The sequence below is a fragment of the Protopterus annectens genome, chromosome 12.part0 (assembly GCF_019279795.1).
Source record: "Protopterus annectens isolate FY-2018-M chromosome 12.part0, PAN1.0, whole genome shotgun sequence".
Taxonomy (NCBI): domain Eukaryota; kingdom Metazoa; phylum Chordata; order Ceratodontiformes; family Protopteridae; genus Protopterus; species Protopterus annectens.
Window position 1 is genome coordinate 1,153,794,784 of NC_056746.1, and position 17,893 is coordinate 1,153,812,676.

The window sequence follows — 17,893 nt, forward strand, 5'->3', positions numbered from 1 at the left end:
TTGGATAAGCAATTCACAAAGTAACAATGGGAGGATATATGTATAGCTCCCAAATATGCAACAGAATCTAGAAGATTTAGGATTTTTGCCTGGAAATGTTTACATAGATATTTTTATACTCCAATTAGACTTGCAGACTGTAAATGTTGGAGATGTGAAGAAGAATAAAGAGGTAACTGGGAACATATTTTCTGGGAGCTTGGTGAGTTGGCAGACTTTAAGGATTTTGTGCGGGATGCACTGTCAGAGATGTTGGGTGGGAAGATTGGTCTGACGAGGGATATAATTTTTCTGAGCTATGATACAGAATTGGAATTGCTTAGATATGGTAAGGCCTTGCTGTGTCTAATAATGGTGGCTGCCAAAAAAAAAAAAAACAATTACTAGAAAATGGAAATCAAAATCTAAACCAACTATATTGGAAGTAGTGAATATAGTAACAGATAAAACTAGAATTGAGATCTTTAGAAAAGGGTAGGAGCAAACTGCATAGGACAAAAAATGGGAATTGTGAGAACAATACATATAAGGGTGGAGTGCGGTCTAAAAGGTGGCAGGACTTAAATGAGCTATGTAATGTTTGAGTGAGAAAGATTGGGTAGATTTAAGTGATGTATAATGTTTGCAACTGGGAGTGTGTCAGCATGGTTTGTGACGTAAAATGCTTGTGACTATGATTGCGTCGGTGTGGTTTGTTTTCATTTATATAAATGTAAGACTGCCTGTGTAGTAAGTAATAGTTTAATAAAGATGTTTCTTGTTTAAATAAAGGCAGGAATTGAATAATTTATGTAATATTGCTTTGGTTGTATAATATATATCAATATATGTGAAGTATAATGTTTGCTATGTTAATATAGTTTGATTATTTTATCTGAATGTAAATTTGCCTATGTCACAAGTGATAATTCAATAAAGGTGTTTGGAAAAAAAACTTTGAAAATAGTTTGAAATTAAATTACAGTACAGCTGATTATCTGAACTAATTGGGAACTAGAATAGTTCAGATAATCAAACTGTTTGGATAATCAAACATGTAATTGAATCAGATAAAAATAACTTCTAACATCTTGTATTTTCTGCACGCAGGAATGCAATTTTCAACCATTCAGCAATTCCAGTGGACAATAAAGAATATTTTACACACATGAGCCGGCTACAAGGTCAAAAAACATACTCAAGTGAATATGTATAATGTTTACATATTCAGACTTTATGATTTTTCCTACCCAAAAACTTTGCAAGGCTGGTTCGGATAATTGACGTTCAGATAACCTACTTCTCTACTGTACCTGGATTAGGCCATAAAGATTGTATCTTACAGTTCTCAGTGCAGCCAGAGACAAAAAGTCTGTACTAGGTAGCTTTCTGCATTGTCTTTCGGGTGAACTAATTGCTTCTCTGGAAGGGTGGAGTTTTGAATCTTAGCAAGGCTGTCTGTGTTTTGACATATGTGCTAATTTCTGGTAGCATGGGAACCAGAAGTCAGATGATCAGATGTAAGTGATGTCATTCTTTAATCCTTCACTAAAAATGATATTTTAATACTAAGTGAGACTGAAGTCTCATGGCACTCTGTTTTTGTAACATGACAAAGCAGGATCTCTCACCTACTTCATCTTATCTTGCTCTAGAAAGTAACTAGGGAATGATAATTCTTTAGATCAGTCAGGAAAATATAGTGAGATTAGTTAAGTATTGTTTTTTTCTGTACCTGTAGAAATTTGTCCACCTGTGTTATTTTAATATTTCCTGTTATTGAAACTTTGATGTTTACTGTAAATAGATATTTAGTATTTTCATGTTATTTCCTTATTTATTATTAAATATATTTAAAATGTTTAATGTGTCTGGTCTTTTAGAGAATATTTTAATCTCTGAGAGTACTTATATGTATTTGGTGACAGCTCTGGATGCTCCTGAAAGCCTGTCTGTTGGTCAAACTACCATTTGTATTAATATTAATTTCACTCAGTATAATTGGGTACCCTTGCAAGTGCCTTAGAGTAGCTGGCTTTGGAGTGTCTAGTGGTGGTGGCTTATAGTCTGGGCAGAAGGGGGCATAGCTAGTAAATCATTGCCAGTCTTTCTAAGGTGTGTGTGAAAATAAGATCTCAAGGAATGTATGTGTCAGCTGTTTGGAGCAGTAAAACACTGGTTTCACAGAGAGGGTGCTGGTGAACTTGGCTTGGACACTCAGCTGAGGTCTCCACTCTATAGCTGTGCCAGTGGGGAGTCTTATTGGGGACCTGGAGGGAGACAGAAAGAGAAATCCAGACCCTTGACTGAGTGTGTTCCCTGTGTGCTCTTAAGGGGAATTGTGTTTGATGCAGAGAGCTGCATCTGGAAATACTGGGTGTATCCATTTTTGTTCCAAGTGAATGTCCCTCTCCAGTACCAGTGGTCAGGATTCAGGCTACTTACTTACTGGCCCAGAGTAGAGATGTTACAGCCTCACTAAAGAAAATGTCACAAACTATACATGGGTCTATATCAGTTCTCTAAAAAAACCTTTCCACCGAACGCTACATCGTCGATCTGTATTCAGCGAAATTCACTTCTGTGATTCACTGAATACTTACAGGGCAAAGACGTAGTTGGCCAACTACACAACTTTGCCCTTTTCTCCACTGTACTGCAATCTCAGAGTTGGTATATTTAGTTACCGGGGTGTTGGGGTGCAGCCCCCCCAATGTGAGTGGGTTTGGTTTAGCTAGATCTGGTTCCGTTGAGTTGTGGGGCAAGTATTCGTTTGCCCTTTAAGTATTCAGCGAATCGCTGAAGTGAATTTTGCTGTATATGGGTCGATGAAGTTACATTCAGTGGAAAAGTTTTTTGGTGAACTAATATAGACACACTATATATGCTCTAGTTATCCTCAACCTTTCTTGCATGATTTCCTGCATGAAGCAGTATCCTATTTCAACTCCAAATTCCTACAAATTCTTGAATTCCATGCCCCTTCACGCACTATAAGAATTAGAAGCAAAGCAGCCCCATGGCTTACTAAAGAAACCAGACAACAAATCCTTCAAAGAAACAAAATCTGGTCCAAATGGAGAAACACTAAAGACCCAACCGATCAGCAGTTCTTTAGACAGCTTAGAAATGCCACCAAAAAATCAATAGTTCAGGATAAAAAAAACTATTTCTTGAAACTCCAGAACAAGCACCAAAGTCAACCCAAAACCTTCTGGTCAGGCATAAGCAAACTATTACATCCAGGCCACTCCAAAACACCAACCCCATCTGGTCTCTCTCCAAACTCTCCCATCCAGATAGCAGATGCTTTCAATACATTTTTTTCAGAAACTGTCCAATCTCTAGCTAACACCTTACCAGCTATTAACTCTACCCCCTCATCCTCCCTAACATCCCTACCATCTACCTTTCACCTAAAACCTATTCCTACCTTTCACCTAAAACCTATTCCTACAACCTACATCTATACTCTACTTCACAAACTTAAACCTTGTACTCCCTCAGCTGATCTCCTACCACCTGAATTCCTTCAAACTGCTGCAAAAGTTCTTGCCTATCCCATTTCTATCCTAATCAATAGAACCATAACCGAAAGCTACATCCCTTCACTCTGGAAAATCTCTCACATAATCCCACTTCACAAGGGTGGTAACGCAACTGAACTCTCCAACTATAGACCTATAGCCCTACTATCGCCACTTGCCAAAATCATGGAAAAATGCATACATCAACAATTTCTTGACCACATCCTCCAAAATAATCTACTAGCTGACTGTCAACATGGTTTTAGACCGTCCCATAGTACCACCACTGCCTTCCTATCCTTTACGGACTGTATAAATAAACTTTGTAACAATAACATGCTCTCCTCTGCACTATTTATTGACCTATCTAAAGCTTTTGATATGGTTAACCATCAAATACTTCTCAACACACTAAATTCATTCTCACTTGACACACAAGCACTACAATGGTTCAAGTCCTACTTGGACAATAGACAGCAGTCTGTCCTGTGGGACAACAACTTATCCAAACATCTCCCTATTACCCTTGGTGTCCCTCAAGGATCAATCCTGGGACCACTACTTTTCTCCATATTCATTAACGACCTTTCCACTATATTACCTCTACCTACCTGCATACAGTATGCAGATGACTCCACTTTGATTTGTAAATCTTCCACCTCATCTGAACTGCACTCCATCACCCAAACTGTATTTAACCAAGTAGAAAACTGGTTCCAACAACGTTGTCTACTCCTAATCGCCAAAAAACCCAAACTACTACTCTTCACTCCTACTATAAAATCCACCCCGATTCATTTCTCTATTACATCCATCGATGGCACAATCATAGCTCCTGACCCAACTACCAAACTCTTAGGTGTAATAATTGATAATAACCTCAACTTTGATTCACATATTAATGCTACAATTAAAACTGTAAACAGAAAACTTGGATCCTTGTATAGGATAAAACCCTTTCTCACCCCAGATGCTAGAGCTACTATTGCCCAGACCCATCTGACCTCCACCCTCCTCTATGCCTCACCTATTTTTACTAATCTTTCCAAAAGCAACCTAAACAAATTGATCACTTCTTATAACAATATTGCCAGGTTTGCTACAGGTTCCCCATTTAGAGCTCATCACTGTCTAAATCTCAAACTTCTAGGTTGGCTAGAACTTAATAACCAAATTGAATTTCAACAACTCTCCATTACCCATAATATTCTATACCAGCCTAATAAAACTCCTATTCTCAAAAACCTCATCTCCCCCTACACAAACCTATCTACCCTTCGATCTGCAAATAAACTACTGGTAACCATTCAGAAATCCCACAATAAGGCAGGTAACTATCTTTTCTCAAACTCAGTGGGGAAGATTTGGAACAAGCTTCCCAGTAAACTGACATCTCTCTCATCATTACCACTCTTTAAAAAACAACTAAAAATTCAACTAAAATTACAATGGCTATGTCCATGTACTAACCCAGACTAACCCCCCCCAGTATTACCTTTTTTTTACATCTCCCCTCCACTCACTCACCTTGCTGAATTTAGTAAATTAATCCTCTCACTCCCCTCTTTGTGAATTATCTAAGACTTTTCTCATGGTAAACATTACTGTATTTTTGCCTTGTTAAACATTTGTACTCATCACAGTAGAATTAAGTTACGGTATAAATCAACTTGTTGATGGATATTTTCAAGTTTATGTATTTTGGATTGTTTTTTTTTGTTGTTTTGTACTTTTTGTTTGTCTCGTATTTATGTAGATTATAGTGGAGCTTATCTCCCCGGGCCTCTACTGAAAATGGACTTGTATCCAGTTGGACTAGCCCGGTCAACAAATGTAAAATAAATAAATAAAATAAATAAAATAATTTTCCAAGGAACTTTAGTCTCTGAGAATTTGTTTACTGGCTGCTCTGTACTAATGTATTGCTGCTCAAATTTTACTTTAACAATAATTGCTACTGCTCAGTGTTCATCTAACAAATTATTTGTTCACATTGTATATTTTTTTATGAATTGTGAATTCTGTGAACACCACTATTTCATTGTACATTTTTGTTTTGTGAATTAATGTGAATATCACTATATACTTGTGTTTTGTCTAACTTTACACCTGGACTGAACCAGAAAACTGTCATTCTGGATAAGTGTTATACCCAGTTAACAGATACATACACCTACATAAATAAATGTGCAGAAATCCCTTCTGAGTCTTCCATAAGGACGGGGCCAGTCATAGAACAAGTCCTTCCTTTATTTCAAAAGTAATGACTTGAGTTTTTATTTAGTCAAACTATCCAATTGCTTGTTTTCATTCTCTCCCCCAAAATTAGAGTGAGAGAGAATGAATGCTGCAGTCATTAGGTATACACAGATAACTGAGATGTTATCTTGATAATACCAAGAACATCAGAATGTTATATCAGCTGTTTTATGTTTTTTACAGCAAGGAGGGAGGGAAATCCAGTATCCAAACAATTAATTTCAAAGTGGCTGGCCCATGTTATTACCTTATACTGTTTCTGCCATGGGAAGAAGTTGGAAGGGACTGTTAGAGCCCAGAACAGCCACTGAAGGTTTTCTTGGGAGAGGCAGTCTATTTGTATTGCAGGCTACTACCGAGCCTTCTATTTATACTTTCTGTAAACACTATGTAGTAGATGTTGCTTGCAATGCAGGGTGTAGGTTTGCCAGTAGCATTCTGCAGGGCTTATTATAACCCATCCTATTCTTCCATCTCCCACTCTCTGTGAGCTATGACATCCAACTCAGTAGTCTGTATTGCTATAGTAGTGATGTATATGAAGAACACAACACAACTTTTTAAGAGCTTACTATTATAGAAGATGGTTTTCCTCTCAGCATTTCCTTGTCACTTCCATGAGTATCATAAGCCTGGGGTGCAGGTACTCTATCTTATGTAATCAGACATTCTCCCCTTTCTCCTCAGGCCTGTTCAGGTCTGAGAAACATAACTTCTCTAAATTGGTGGCAAAGACAATAACATAGGTGTTACTACTTAGCCAGAATCCACAGGGCATTGGTAGGGTGAATATATCACTGGTTGCCTTGTCAAACACTCTGAAATAGGTGGACACCAGATTTCTATAGTGAATGTACTGACACCCCTAAGGGGAGGATGTCCTCCCAGACTGGTGAAGAAGGATGGTAAGCGCTAGAAGTCAGGCTGTATGTTAAGCCTTCAGTGGCAGAAGTCCCAGTAGTTATCATTACTGCATCAATGATCTACCCAAACATCTACTATTATGTTATGCAATTGTATTTTATCTATTCTGGTTCAGCCTACCAAACTGGGCAAGATAAATATTTCTGCATTATAACAAACAAAAATACTTATTTCTGTTTAAGCTCTGATTTTCAAAGAGCAGTATTACTGTACTCCTTGGAAATAACTGTTAACAGAACACATTGTGTAGACTTTCCGCGAAGTGACATTTATTAATAGTGCCAAAGACTCTGACATGTCAAACCTTCAACTTTTCCAGGCACAGACTAAATTGTACAGACTTCTACATCTTTTTAAAAGGCTATATTGACTGTCATTTAATATTTTTCCATTACAAGTTGATCATCTTTAAATCTGTTATTGTTCTTTGCAATCTGCTAAAGCAAAATACTTTTTTATTGCTGTGAATATTTGGATATAAATGTTACTCATGTCATAGTCCCCATTTTATCATTGCCTCATCCAAGAGATGAAAAGGTTAGCCTGCATGTTACCAGAGCATTCATATGGTTTTCCCACTTCAAAGTGTTTCTTTTTAAACCTTACAAATACAAATGCCCATAATATGTTCTGCTACAGCAGTGTCCACTTATGCATCCATTTTACTGTATCTGCCAAAGACAGATACAATGCTGTGAATGCCTACTTGGCAAATCTTTATCAAACAATGTGAGCTGGTAGCTTGTCTGGAACAAGGCATGAGATGCTAATACTGAGACATGTCACCCTATTCACTTCTTAGAAGTAGCCTCCTTATGAATCTAACCAAATGGTATGATTTGCTGTTGTGTAAAGTCCTTAACATACCAGTAAATCTACATGAATAGGTCAGTATAACAGCAACGTTCCCTGTCTTCCATGCTTTTGTTGGGAATTGAACATACTGTCATAATTTATAATGTGTCCAGTGTTTCTCACTTTATGGTCTTTGCTGGTATATACAACAAGATATTCTGTGTGCTTCATTTCTGATATTTAAGTAAAGGCATTGTTATTGCTAAGATGTGCATTTTGTAAAAAAATGAAACGCAAGATGTTCATTAAGATGCAAATGTTGGTTAGCACTGGAATTTGTATATCACAGATTCATTTTCCTGCAGGAAATATAGGCTCAAAAGAACTGAATAGAGCAAAGAACTGTGTGGAATATGTAAGGAAATCTTAAACCACCTGGGTTAGTACCTTCTATGGGACAAGACCCATATTGATCTCTAACTGGGAAATAATGCTGTAAAAAATCCTGGAAGAAAATGGACACAAAATGTGGGTAAATCCAAATAACTGATGTTACACTGCTCTCTCCTCAATGATGTACTGTTATAGTAAGGGTCTTAAAAAATGAACTTATTTACAAACTCCAAAGCCTATGATGTTGCTAGATGTTGCTAGAAGCATCACCGAGGGAAATATAAAAAGGTTCTTTCTTACTGGAATGCATACTGGTAACCATCTGTCAATGACTCATGCTGTTAGCCTACCAAAAGTCAAAATTCTCTATGAAGACAATAACTTGGGCCTCCCTTTCTTCAGAAAATACCAGAGTTGAAAGTCTGAGACTTGCTGTACTCATCTGAGTAGTTCATCTGTGTATTGAGAAGAAAATCTGATTTTTTGAATACCAGAATCCCAACATAATCTTCTCTCAAGACCATAGTGCAGAAGTTGGCAAAGCCAGGATCACATATTGCAGTGTATCAAACAGAAAAGCATCTCCTTTGAAAATACTATTATATTTTCTTTGTTTGCGTATCTACACTTGCAAAATATATAAATAAATGCATTTTATTTATGATGCATAGCTATTTAAACAAGTTTTATTTATAAGTGCCGGGGTGTCATAACCATGATGTGGTATGATTATAGAATTATTGTGTAAAATTTCAGTTTGCTTTTTGTTGTTTCAAAATGTATTATATGCACTTTCTAAAATGTGTAGGTAGAGTTGGGTGTGACCCCATTATCATATATAATACCAAATTATATATGATGTAAAAAGTGTGCTTCTTTGGAATTTATTGTGTTGATAAGGATGGGCCCCTTGAAAAATTTCTTTGAACTAAAAACTTTGAAGCTGACATTTAAGTAACTCATTACTTAAATTAGTTTGTACGCTACTCTGTTTCAATGTTAACTACACAAGTGAGAGTGTCATTCCACCTAGAAAGACAAGCTGTCATCTAAAGCTTTCAGGTAGAATGCTTTGCACTGAAAGAATAACCTATGTGATGTAGTGAAACCACAATATGAGCCACTGTTCTAAAGAAAGAAATTGGTTTACTTACTCAGAATGCAAAGCTGGTAAAAGTAAATATTTTTCTTATATGTACCATAAAATCATTTTCTGAGTGTGATGCCAGAGATACAAACTAAAACATCAAAAAAAGTTGCAATCTTCATTTATTTTCAAAATCATGTTCAACTTTTAACATTAAGGGTGTAACTGCAAACAAAACTAAATCCAAAGCAAAAAAATGAATGAGTGACAATACACTTTAAAATGAGTCGCACCTTTTTCATTAATGTGTGTAAGAATTGTGGATTATTGATTTTTCATCAGTCTAAGTACATGCATATTGTCAGGTTATATGAAAGTCTCTCTTAACAATGCAGGTATCTGATACCACATTTTTTCATTGTATGATGATACCTAATAGAAATATTAGTAATTTTAATAAAAGCAAAAATGTATTCATAGTCACTAAAATGATTTGTCCAAAGGATTAGGAATTAGGTTTTCTTGGCACACCCGCGTAGCTCACAACATCAGCTTGTAAGAGTGCTTCTTCTGATACTGGAGGTACTTGTATTGAAGTACATCTTCACTGCTTGGTGATATCTAATTTAATTAAGAAAAGAGTTTGTATAAAGTTGGACATTTTGCATTAGTTCTGGCAAACTGATTAAGCTTCTGTGGACTCTTCTGCGAAACCTCCGCTGATGGGCAAGATCACAAACAACTGAACATTGACTGTAATATAGATACAACCTTTTTCAGATGTAAAGCCATAAATGATGCATTTGCAGTCATTTAAATGTCCACACTTCCAGATCTTTGATAAAAAAGTCTTCCCTTTTGGAGAGTATGTCATTATTAAATGTCTCACAGTTGTAACTTTGTCCATGATACAGGTCACTGTCCAACCATAATCCAAAATGACCCCTGCAAACCAAAATGAAAAAAAAATATTTTGCATAAATGTGTGTATAAACTCTCTCATAAAAATCATTTTCTACTGATGCATATCAATATTCTCTGCTAGAAGAGCAACATTCAGGGATGTGTACTAGAACCCATTCCCTTAGACTAAGGTACATCTCTGATCTTTGGTTTTCTGAAGTTGTCAGTCAGAAGGGCAATTTCCCCAGAATAGTAGTATTTTTTTACACTAGACTGTAGGTAAGCAAGTGCAAAAGTATTCCAGTAGCCCCCCCCCCCCCCCCGAGTCCACCCTCTTGGCTGCTTTTTGTATATCCTGGTGGGAAAGCTCATAAATAGATGAGGAGACCCTTTTCTCAATTGCTTTCCAACAACTACTGGGGAAAGGGCTCATGATTTCCAGTATGTTCACCATTCTTTTAAATTGTTTCTTATTTTGGATCAGTTATTTTCATCTTGGTTTCAGTTTTGATTGTGAATTTGACCATTTTGCATATTAATTTTTGTTTGCTTTCACATAAATATTAAGCCTTCATCAGGTCTGAGGCTTTATTTTGTAGGAGACATTGAGGCCAAAAGACGTCTTCTAAGGCAGTTGCTTAGCATATGTAGATGGTTTAGTGATGAGTTACCTTTTGAATATATGCTTCCTCTTTAAAGCCTTCAACACAATTTATAGGCATTTTACTGGCTAGCAATGACAGCTTTATTAAAGGACAAGGGGCATTCAACTAGCCCTTCATCAGGATATTATTAAGACTGATAGTTGTTAGATAATTGCCACAAGAAGACTTGCAGATCCAAAGAGTGTTGTGGTTGGTCTTTTTTTCTGGGAGATTAACATTTCATAAATGACTTAATGAAGTAAGCATTGGCCTTATCTTCATCTATGATATAATTTGAAAAACTTGGTTTCAGTTTTGATTGTGAATTTGACCATTTTGCATATTAATTTGTGTTTGCTTTCACTCAAATAGTAAGCCTTCAGCAGGTCTGAGGTTTTATTTTATAGGAGACATTGTGGCCAAAAGATGTCATCTAAGGCAGATGCTTAGCATATATAGATGGCTTAGTGGTGAATTACCTTCTGAATATATGTTTCCTCTTTAAAGCCTTCAACACCATTTATAGGCATTTTGACTAGATAGCAATGACAGCTTTATTAAAGGACAGGAGTAGATCTCCATCAGTATATATATTTAAGATTTTTTTTTAAACAAGAAACATCTTTATTAAATTATGATGTATGATGTGATGCCCCTGCACTGGCCTAGTAATCAAGGAGTCTCAATCCTTACCAGTGGCAACAGTGGGGGATGTACACAATGGGAGGATAACAAGTACACACACAGTAAAGTACAATTTCCCTTAAGAGCACGCAGAGAACACAGTCAGTCTGGGGCTGGTTTCTCCCTCTTTCTGTAGATCTCCAATTAGACTCCCCACTGGCACAGCTATAGGGTTGAGATCTCAGCTGAGTGGCCAAGCTAAGACCTCCAGCACCCTCTCTGTCCAACCAGTGCTTTGTTTCCCTGCCAAGTAGCTGACAAACACACACACACACACACACACACACACACACACACACACACACACGCGCGCGCACACACGCACACACACACACATACACATACACACACTTTGAGATTTGATTTATATACAAACACACACACATACACCTGAGGAAGGCTGGCGCAGGTTTACTAGCTATGCCCCCTTCTGCCCAGACTATATGGTAGTACCAGCTGTCACCAGCCACCTTTACATATCAGCTACTATAAGGCCCTTACAAAGGGTGTCCAGTTCTACTGTGTAATGTTACTATTAAGCTAAATGTTAGTCTGACCAAGCAAGGCTATTTAGGAGTGGCCTGTACAATGTCACCAAATACATATGAAAGTACTCTAAGAGCTTAAATATCTCTAAACAAACCAGCCACAATTAAAAGGTTAAATATATTTAATAATAAATAATAAAAGAAGAAGACAATATGCATTAACTCAACACAGTGACTTCAGAGTTCAAAATCACAGGGAGTATTTAAAACAACATTGCAGGACAGTCTCAAATAAATACAGAAAACATCTAAACTAATCTTTACTATATTCCTATCTATAATTAAAAGAAATTACTGTACCCTAGGCACTTACTATTAGCAAGGCAAGTGCAGATGATGGTGATGATGGATGCTTTCAGGTCAAAGACAAAATACAAAATGCATAGTCTCTCTCTGAGAGAGTTCTTAAATTAATATCACATTTTACTGGTGGGTTAGCCTGGATGACATCACTTTTTGTCACCTGCCTTCAGTTTCCAGGCTAAACCAGAAACTAATAGGATTTAACATCTCTGTGTGAGAAATACATGTATTTCAGATTTTTGCAGATCTTGGAAGTTGTAAACCAATAAAATGCTTACAAAACAATACAGAAGGCACCCTAGTCTAGACATCCTGTCTCATTGCTGCATTGAAACTAACTTTTATAACAATTATAAAATAATTTAATTTCAACTTATTTTCTTGAAGTTTTGCAAGTTAACTCTGTATGTTCCAGTTTCTACTATTAAAACATACATTTGCACATGTATATAGTTTATCTACATTTCTGTTCTTTTCCAGTAGAGTACACTGTGGACACATCCTTGAAGCTTAGCACTGTACAAACCCTGTTCAACACACACTTCTGTACCAGTAGTTTAATATACACATAACATATAGTTCTATATAAATCATATCAATACCACAAATAACACAGAATTATTTACAAAATTCCAGTTAGCTGGCCTGGCAGCATTTTGGTTTGTCACCCCCCCCCCCCAGAAAACTCAAGCTAGTTTTTTAAGTGACCCTTAAAAAATGTTGCTTGAGAAGGTTGAGTTTATCTGGGAATACCTTACTTCATTCCCTGTCTTGAGACCCCATCTGCATTGCCATTGCTAACCTCACTGTGGTGCTGCACTGTCATATCATATGCTTGCAACCCTAGGCTCCACCTTAGTAACTTGGCATTTTGCTTGGTGGCTCGATGTAGCCATGTTAAGGGATTGTAGTCTATAACTACAGTGAATTTCCTTCCATACAGATAAGGCCGAAATGTCTGCAGTGCCCACAGTATGGCTAGGCATTCCTTTTCTACAGCTGCATAGCATTCCTCCCTCGGTTGGAGCCTATGACTGAGATAAACCACTGGGTGCTCTTCTCCCTCTGAGGAAACCTCGCTAAGTACAGCCCCCACCCCATGGTTTGAAGCATCTACCTGCATAACATATTTTTTGCTGTAATCTGGACTGGCTAATACAGGAGGTCCTCCCAAAGCTCCTTTAAGCCTTTGGAATGCCTGCTCACATGCTGGGGTCCACACTACCTTCTATTTTTCCTTGTCAGGTCTGTGAGGGGAGCAGCTATGGTACTATAACTGGGGACAAACTTTCTGTAGTACCCTGCTGTCCCTAAGAATGCCCTCACCTGCTTTTTGGTAAGAGGGGCAGGCTATGTCTGAATGGCTTCTACTTTGGCAGTTTCTGGCCTGATCTTACCACTCCCCACTCTATGTCCCAGGTAGGAGACCTCTGTCATACCTACCTGACATTTGTTGGGCTTAATGGTCAACCCTGCCTTCTGTAGTCTACCCAGCACCTCTCTGACATGCTGAAGTTGCTCTTGCCAGGAATGGCTGTAGATGGCAATATCAACTAGGTAAGCAAGGGCAAAATTTCCTGCTCTTGCTAGGATACAATCTACCAGCCTCTGGAAAGTCTCTGGGACATTTTTCATCCCAAAGGGCATTTTCGTGAACTCATACAAGCCAAAAGGAGTCACAAAGGCTGATCTCTCTCTAGCACTGGGAGTCAAGAACACCTGCCAGTAACCCTTGGTAAGGTCAATAGTGGTAAGATAAGTAGCCCCACCCAGCTGCTTTAGGGCTTCATCTTTCCTAGGCATGGGGTAAGCATCTATTTAATTTCCTGTAGTCCACACAGAACCTAATGCTGCCATCCTTCTTTGGTACCAGCACCACTGGGGAGGCCCAGGGAATGCTGGATTCCTGAATTACCCCTAGTTCCAATATTTCCTGTATCTCCCCCTTCAAAGTCTGTTTGACCCTCTCAGGCACCCTATAAAGGGCCTGCTTAATATGCCTTTGGGGTCCTGTACCACATAGTGTTGTACCAGGTGTGTGCACCCTGTTTTCCCAGTGAACATGTACCCAAACTCCTGTAACACTGCCCTAATTTTGTGAACCTGGGTAGGGGATAACTACTGGGACATTGCTACCCCTTCCACTGAGGTGTCAGTTCAAGTCTCCCTGAGGAGATCAGTCACCAGATCCCCCTCAGACTCCTCCTGCCATCCACTGCAAGTAGTCAGCACAAGGGCCACCCTATTATGGTAAGGTTTCATCATGTTAACATGGTACAATTTGTGCCCCTGCCTCCTGCCAAACAGTTCTACCATGTAGTTAACATCACTGACCTTCCTTACCACCTTCTAGAGTCCCTCCCAATCTGCCAGCAGCTTGTTGTGTCTGACACAAATGAGAACCATTACCTGCTGCCCTACGGCATACTCTCAAGCTTGAGCATTCCTGTCATACCCAACCTTCTTCTGCTGTTGGGCTTCTGCCAGGTTTACTGGGCCAAGCCCATGAGTTCCCTGAACCTTGTTCTGAGGTATAGGGCATATGCCATAACAGACTCCTTGTGGGATTCTCACACACCCTCCTACTCATCTCAAATCAAATCTACAGGTCCCTTTACCCTATGCCCATACAGCAACTCAAAGGCTGAAAAATCTGTGGATTCCTGGGGCATCTCTCTGTAAGCAAACAAATGTTGGGGCAAATATTTGTCCCACTCTTTTGAAACTGATCTGCAAATGCCCACAGCATCATCTTGAATGTAGCATTTAACCTCTCAACAAGACCATTCGTCTGGGGATGGTACGGGGTGCTCTTTAGGTGCTTCACCCTACAGTGCTTCCACAGACAAGCCAGTAGGTCTGACATGAAATTGACATCTCTGTCAGTCAATATTTCTTTTGGGAAATCTACCCTGCTGAAAATATCTAGCAAAGCATTTGCCACCTTTTCTGCCTCAATGGAGGACAGAGCCACTTCCTCAGGGTATCTGGTAGCATAATCTACTACCACTAAGATATACTTTTTTCCTGTGGAACTTAGGGTACTCAGAGGCCCCACAATATCTATAGCTATCCTCTGAAGTGGCTCCTCAATCACAGGCAAAGGCATCAAAGGAGCTTTCACCTTGTCTCCTGCCTTGCCTACCTTTTGGCACTGCTCACAGGTCCTGCAGTACCCAGTTACATCTCTGAAAATCCTAGGCCAATAGAAGTTCTGCATAATATGTCTCTTGTACGTTTTATGTCCATATGACCTGCAAAGGGAATATCATGGGCTATGGCTAGAAGTGCCAGATGGTAGGCTTTGGGCACTACCAACTGCTGTATTCTCTCACCCTCTAGCCCACCCTAAGGGGTCCACTCTCTATACAGTAACCCTTTGTCCCATTATAGAGATTCCCCCTTCCCTTGAGAATCAGGTGCCTCACTAGCTACCTCCTTCAGGCCTTGTAATGTAGGGTCTGAGAGCTGAGCCTGTCTCAACTCTCTCTTAGTAACCTTTCTCAGCTCCCCTTCTACAGGAAGTCTGGTATCCTCTGAAAGCAGTGCCTCACTGTCAACCTGGAAACTACTATTCACCTCTGCCCTTGCAGTCACTCTGTCCAAGGGAACATCAGTATCCACAAGCAGCTGTGGCTCACCTTCAGTCTCACTGCTACAGGGTAGCTCCCACCCTGAAGTAACCACCTCACCAGTCCTGGCTGCAAATGTGCAGTCTGTCTGAATCTCCCCCAGGCTACCAGACCCACATGCTTGTCTCCAAGCCTGACTGCGTGTGACTACATGCATACACAGTTCTGCATTATCAAAATCATTCCCTATTAGGACATTTGCAGGGATATCCTCAAACACACCTACTTGCTGGCTTCCTTTTCCACCCTCCCAGTCAATGTGAACCCTAGCCAAAGGTATTTGGAATGGGGGCCCCCTAAAGCTCTGACTGGAGTAGACTGCCCAGGCAAATAGTGCTGCTGTTTAACCATTGCAGGCTTCACAATGGTTAGGTTAGAGGCTGTGTCTCTCTTAGCAATAGCCTCTTTCCCATTCACTAAGATAGGGGATAACCTCTTCTGGTAGTTTGGTACATTTGTTGTCTTGAAACAGCCTACTGTTGGCATTTTGTCATTCCCACTTACTGGCTGTCTCACCTTTTGTTCCCCACCTTGCCTCTGTGGACATCTATATACTACATGGCCCCACTGGTTGCACTTAAAACATTTAACCCTTGGTCCTGGACATGTACTTGGACTAGTGGCTTCCACTGCTACTGGTGGACTCTGTTGGGGCAGTCTTGGCTGCCTACCATAGGTTCCATTAGCAGCACTAGGTGTTTCTTTCCTGTGCAATGATGCCCTGCTTGCTAGGTCTCCCATCTTCCCCAACTCATCTGTAGTATTGCTTTATCTATCAGCTAACCAGATTCTCGTGTCCTCAGGCAAAGTGCTAAGAGATTGTTCCCTCACCAAAAGGTCTGCCAGCCCTTCAAAACTGGTGCCCTGACATCCACTCACCCACCTATGAAAATAAGTGCTTAGTTCAGCAATATATTCACATACACTTTCATCTGTCTTGTGTCTATGCTCACAAAACGTTTTCCTATAAGCTTCAGGAGTTAACTTAAAACATTCTAGCAAACAGTTTTTACAATATTATAATTTAAACAATCAGTATCAGACAGTTTAGAAATAACAGTTACAGATTTACCATGGAGTAAGGGGGTCAGGAACTGTACCCAGAGCCCTTGGTCAACATTATACTGTTTACATACCCTCTCAAACATATGAATGAAACTATCAAAATTATCCCCCTCTATAAATTGTGGAAGACATTTACTGACATTTACTGCTTCTGGGGTTTGGTTACTCCCTACCCCATTACCTCCATGACTCTGGTGAAGAGTCAGCATCTTCTCTTCATGTTGCCTCTGCCTCTCATTCTCCTCAGCCTCCAGCCATCACAGTATTTAAATTTCCTCAACCTTCAGACATTGCAGTTTCTCATTTTTTTCACTTTCTAGACATCTCAGTCTCTCTGCTGCCACTATTTCCGAATGCTTGGCCTCCAGCTCAAGTCTCTTTAACTTCAGATAGATTTTTAAGTATTCTGTGGAAAGATTGAGGTGTCCATTTTCTGAGAGTTGTACATCTCCAAGGCTAGTCTGATTGTCCTCTTGGTTGCTATTCTGCGATGTAGCTGTGACTAAAGCTGCAATCATTCTGCCTTAGTCAGGTTGGCATGCACCAGTCCTTTAGCCTGAGACATTTCAGCCAACTGGCTCTTGTCAGCTTGCCATACTCCTCTGCTGACATTCTTGCCTGCTCTCTGACTAACTAAGCTAACAAAAAATAAATAAAAATTGTGATATGAACTCTGAATGTTCACTGCATGGCTGACTGAGAGTACAAACACCTTCAGTGACCACTGTACACAGGCTACAGGAATTCAGTATCCACACCACTACAAGCTAATTAATATGTGATGTGGCTATCTCACCACTGTCAACCAATTAATATGTGATGTGGATAGCCCACCACTGCCAGCCAATTAATATGTGATACCCCTGCACTGGCCCAGTAATCAAGGAGCCTCAATTTTCACCACTGGCAACAGTGCGGGACGTACATAGTGGGAGGATGACAAGTCTGAGGCTGGTTTCTCCCTCTTTCTCTAGTTCTCCAATAAAAGACTGCCCACTGGCACAGCTATAGGGTTGAGATCTCAGCCGAGTGGCCAACCTAAGACCTCCAGCACCCTCTCTGTCCAACCAGTGCTTCATCTCCCTGCTCGAGTAGCTTACACACACACACACACACACACACACACACACACACACACACACACACACAC

The 17,893-nt window shown here is 39.5% G+C and overlaps 1 protein-coding gene across 4 annotated transcripts in view; it reads right to left on the reverse strand.

Moving 5' to 3' along the window:
• Positions 1-9,128: 9,128 nt before the first annotated feature.
• Positions 9,129-17,893, reverse strand: part of TLDC2 (TBC/LysM-associated domain containing 2) — a 379,676-nt gene continuing 370,911 nt past the window's right edge. For all 4 annotated transcript variants that reach the window (XM_044090181.1, XM_044090183.1, XM_044090182.1 and 1 more), the window contains one exon: positions 9,129-9,909. In XM_044090181.1, coding sequence (XP_043946116.1) covers positions 9,774-9,909 — 136 coding nt within the window. In that variant the 3' untranslated portion in view covers positions 9,129-9,773. The remainder of the gene's footprint in view (positions 9,910-17,893) is intronic.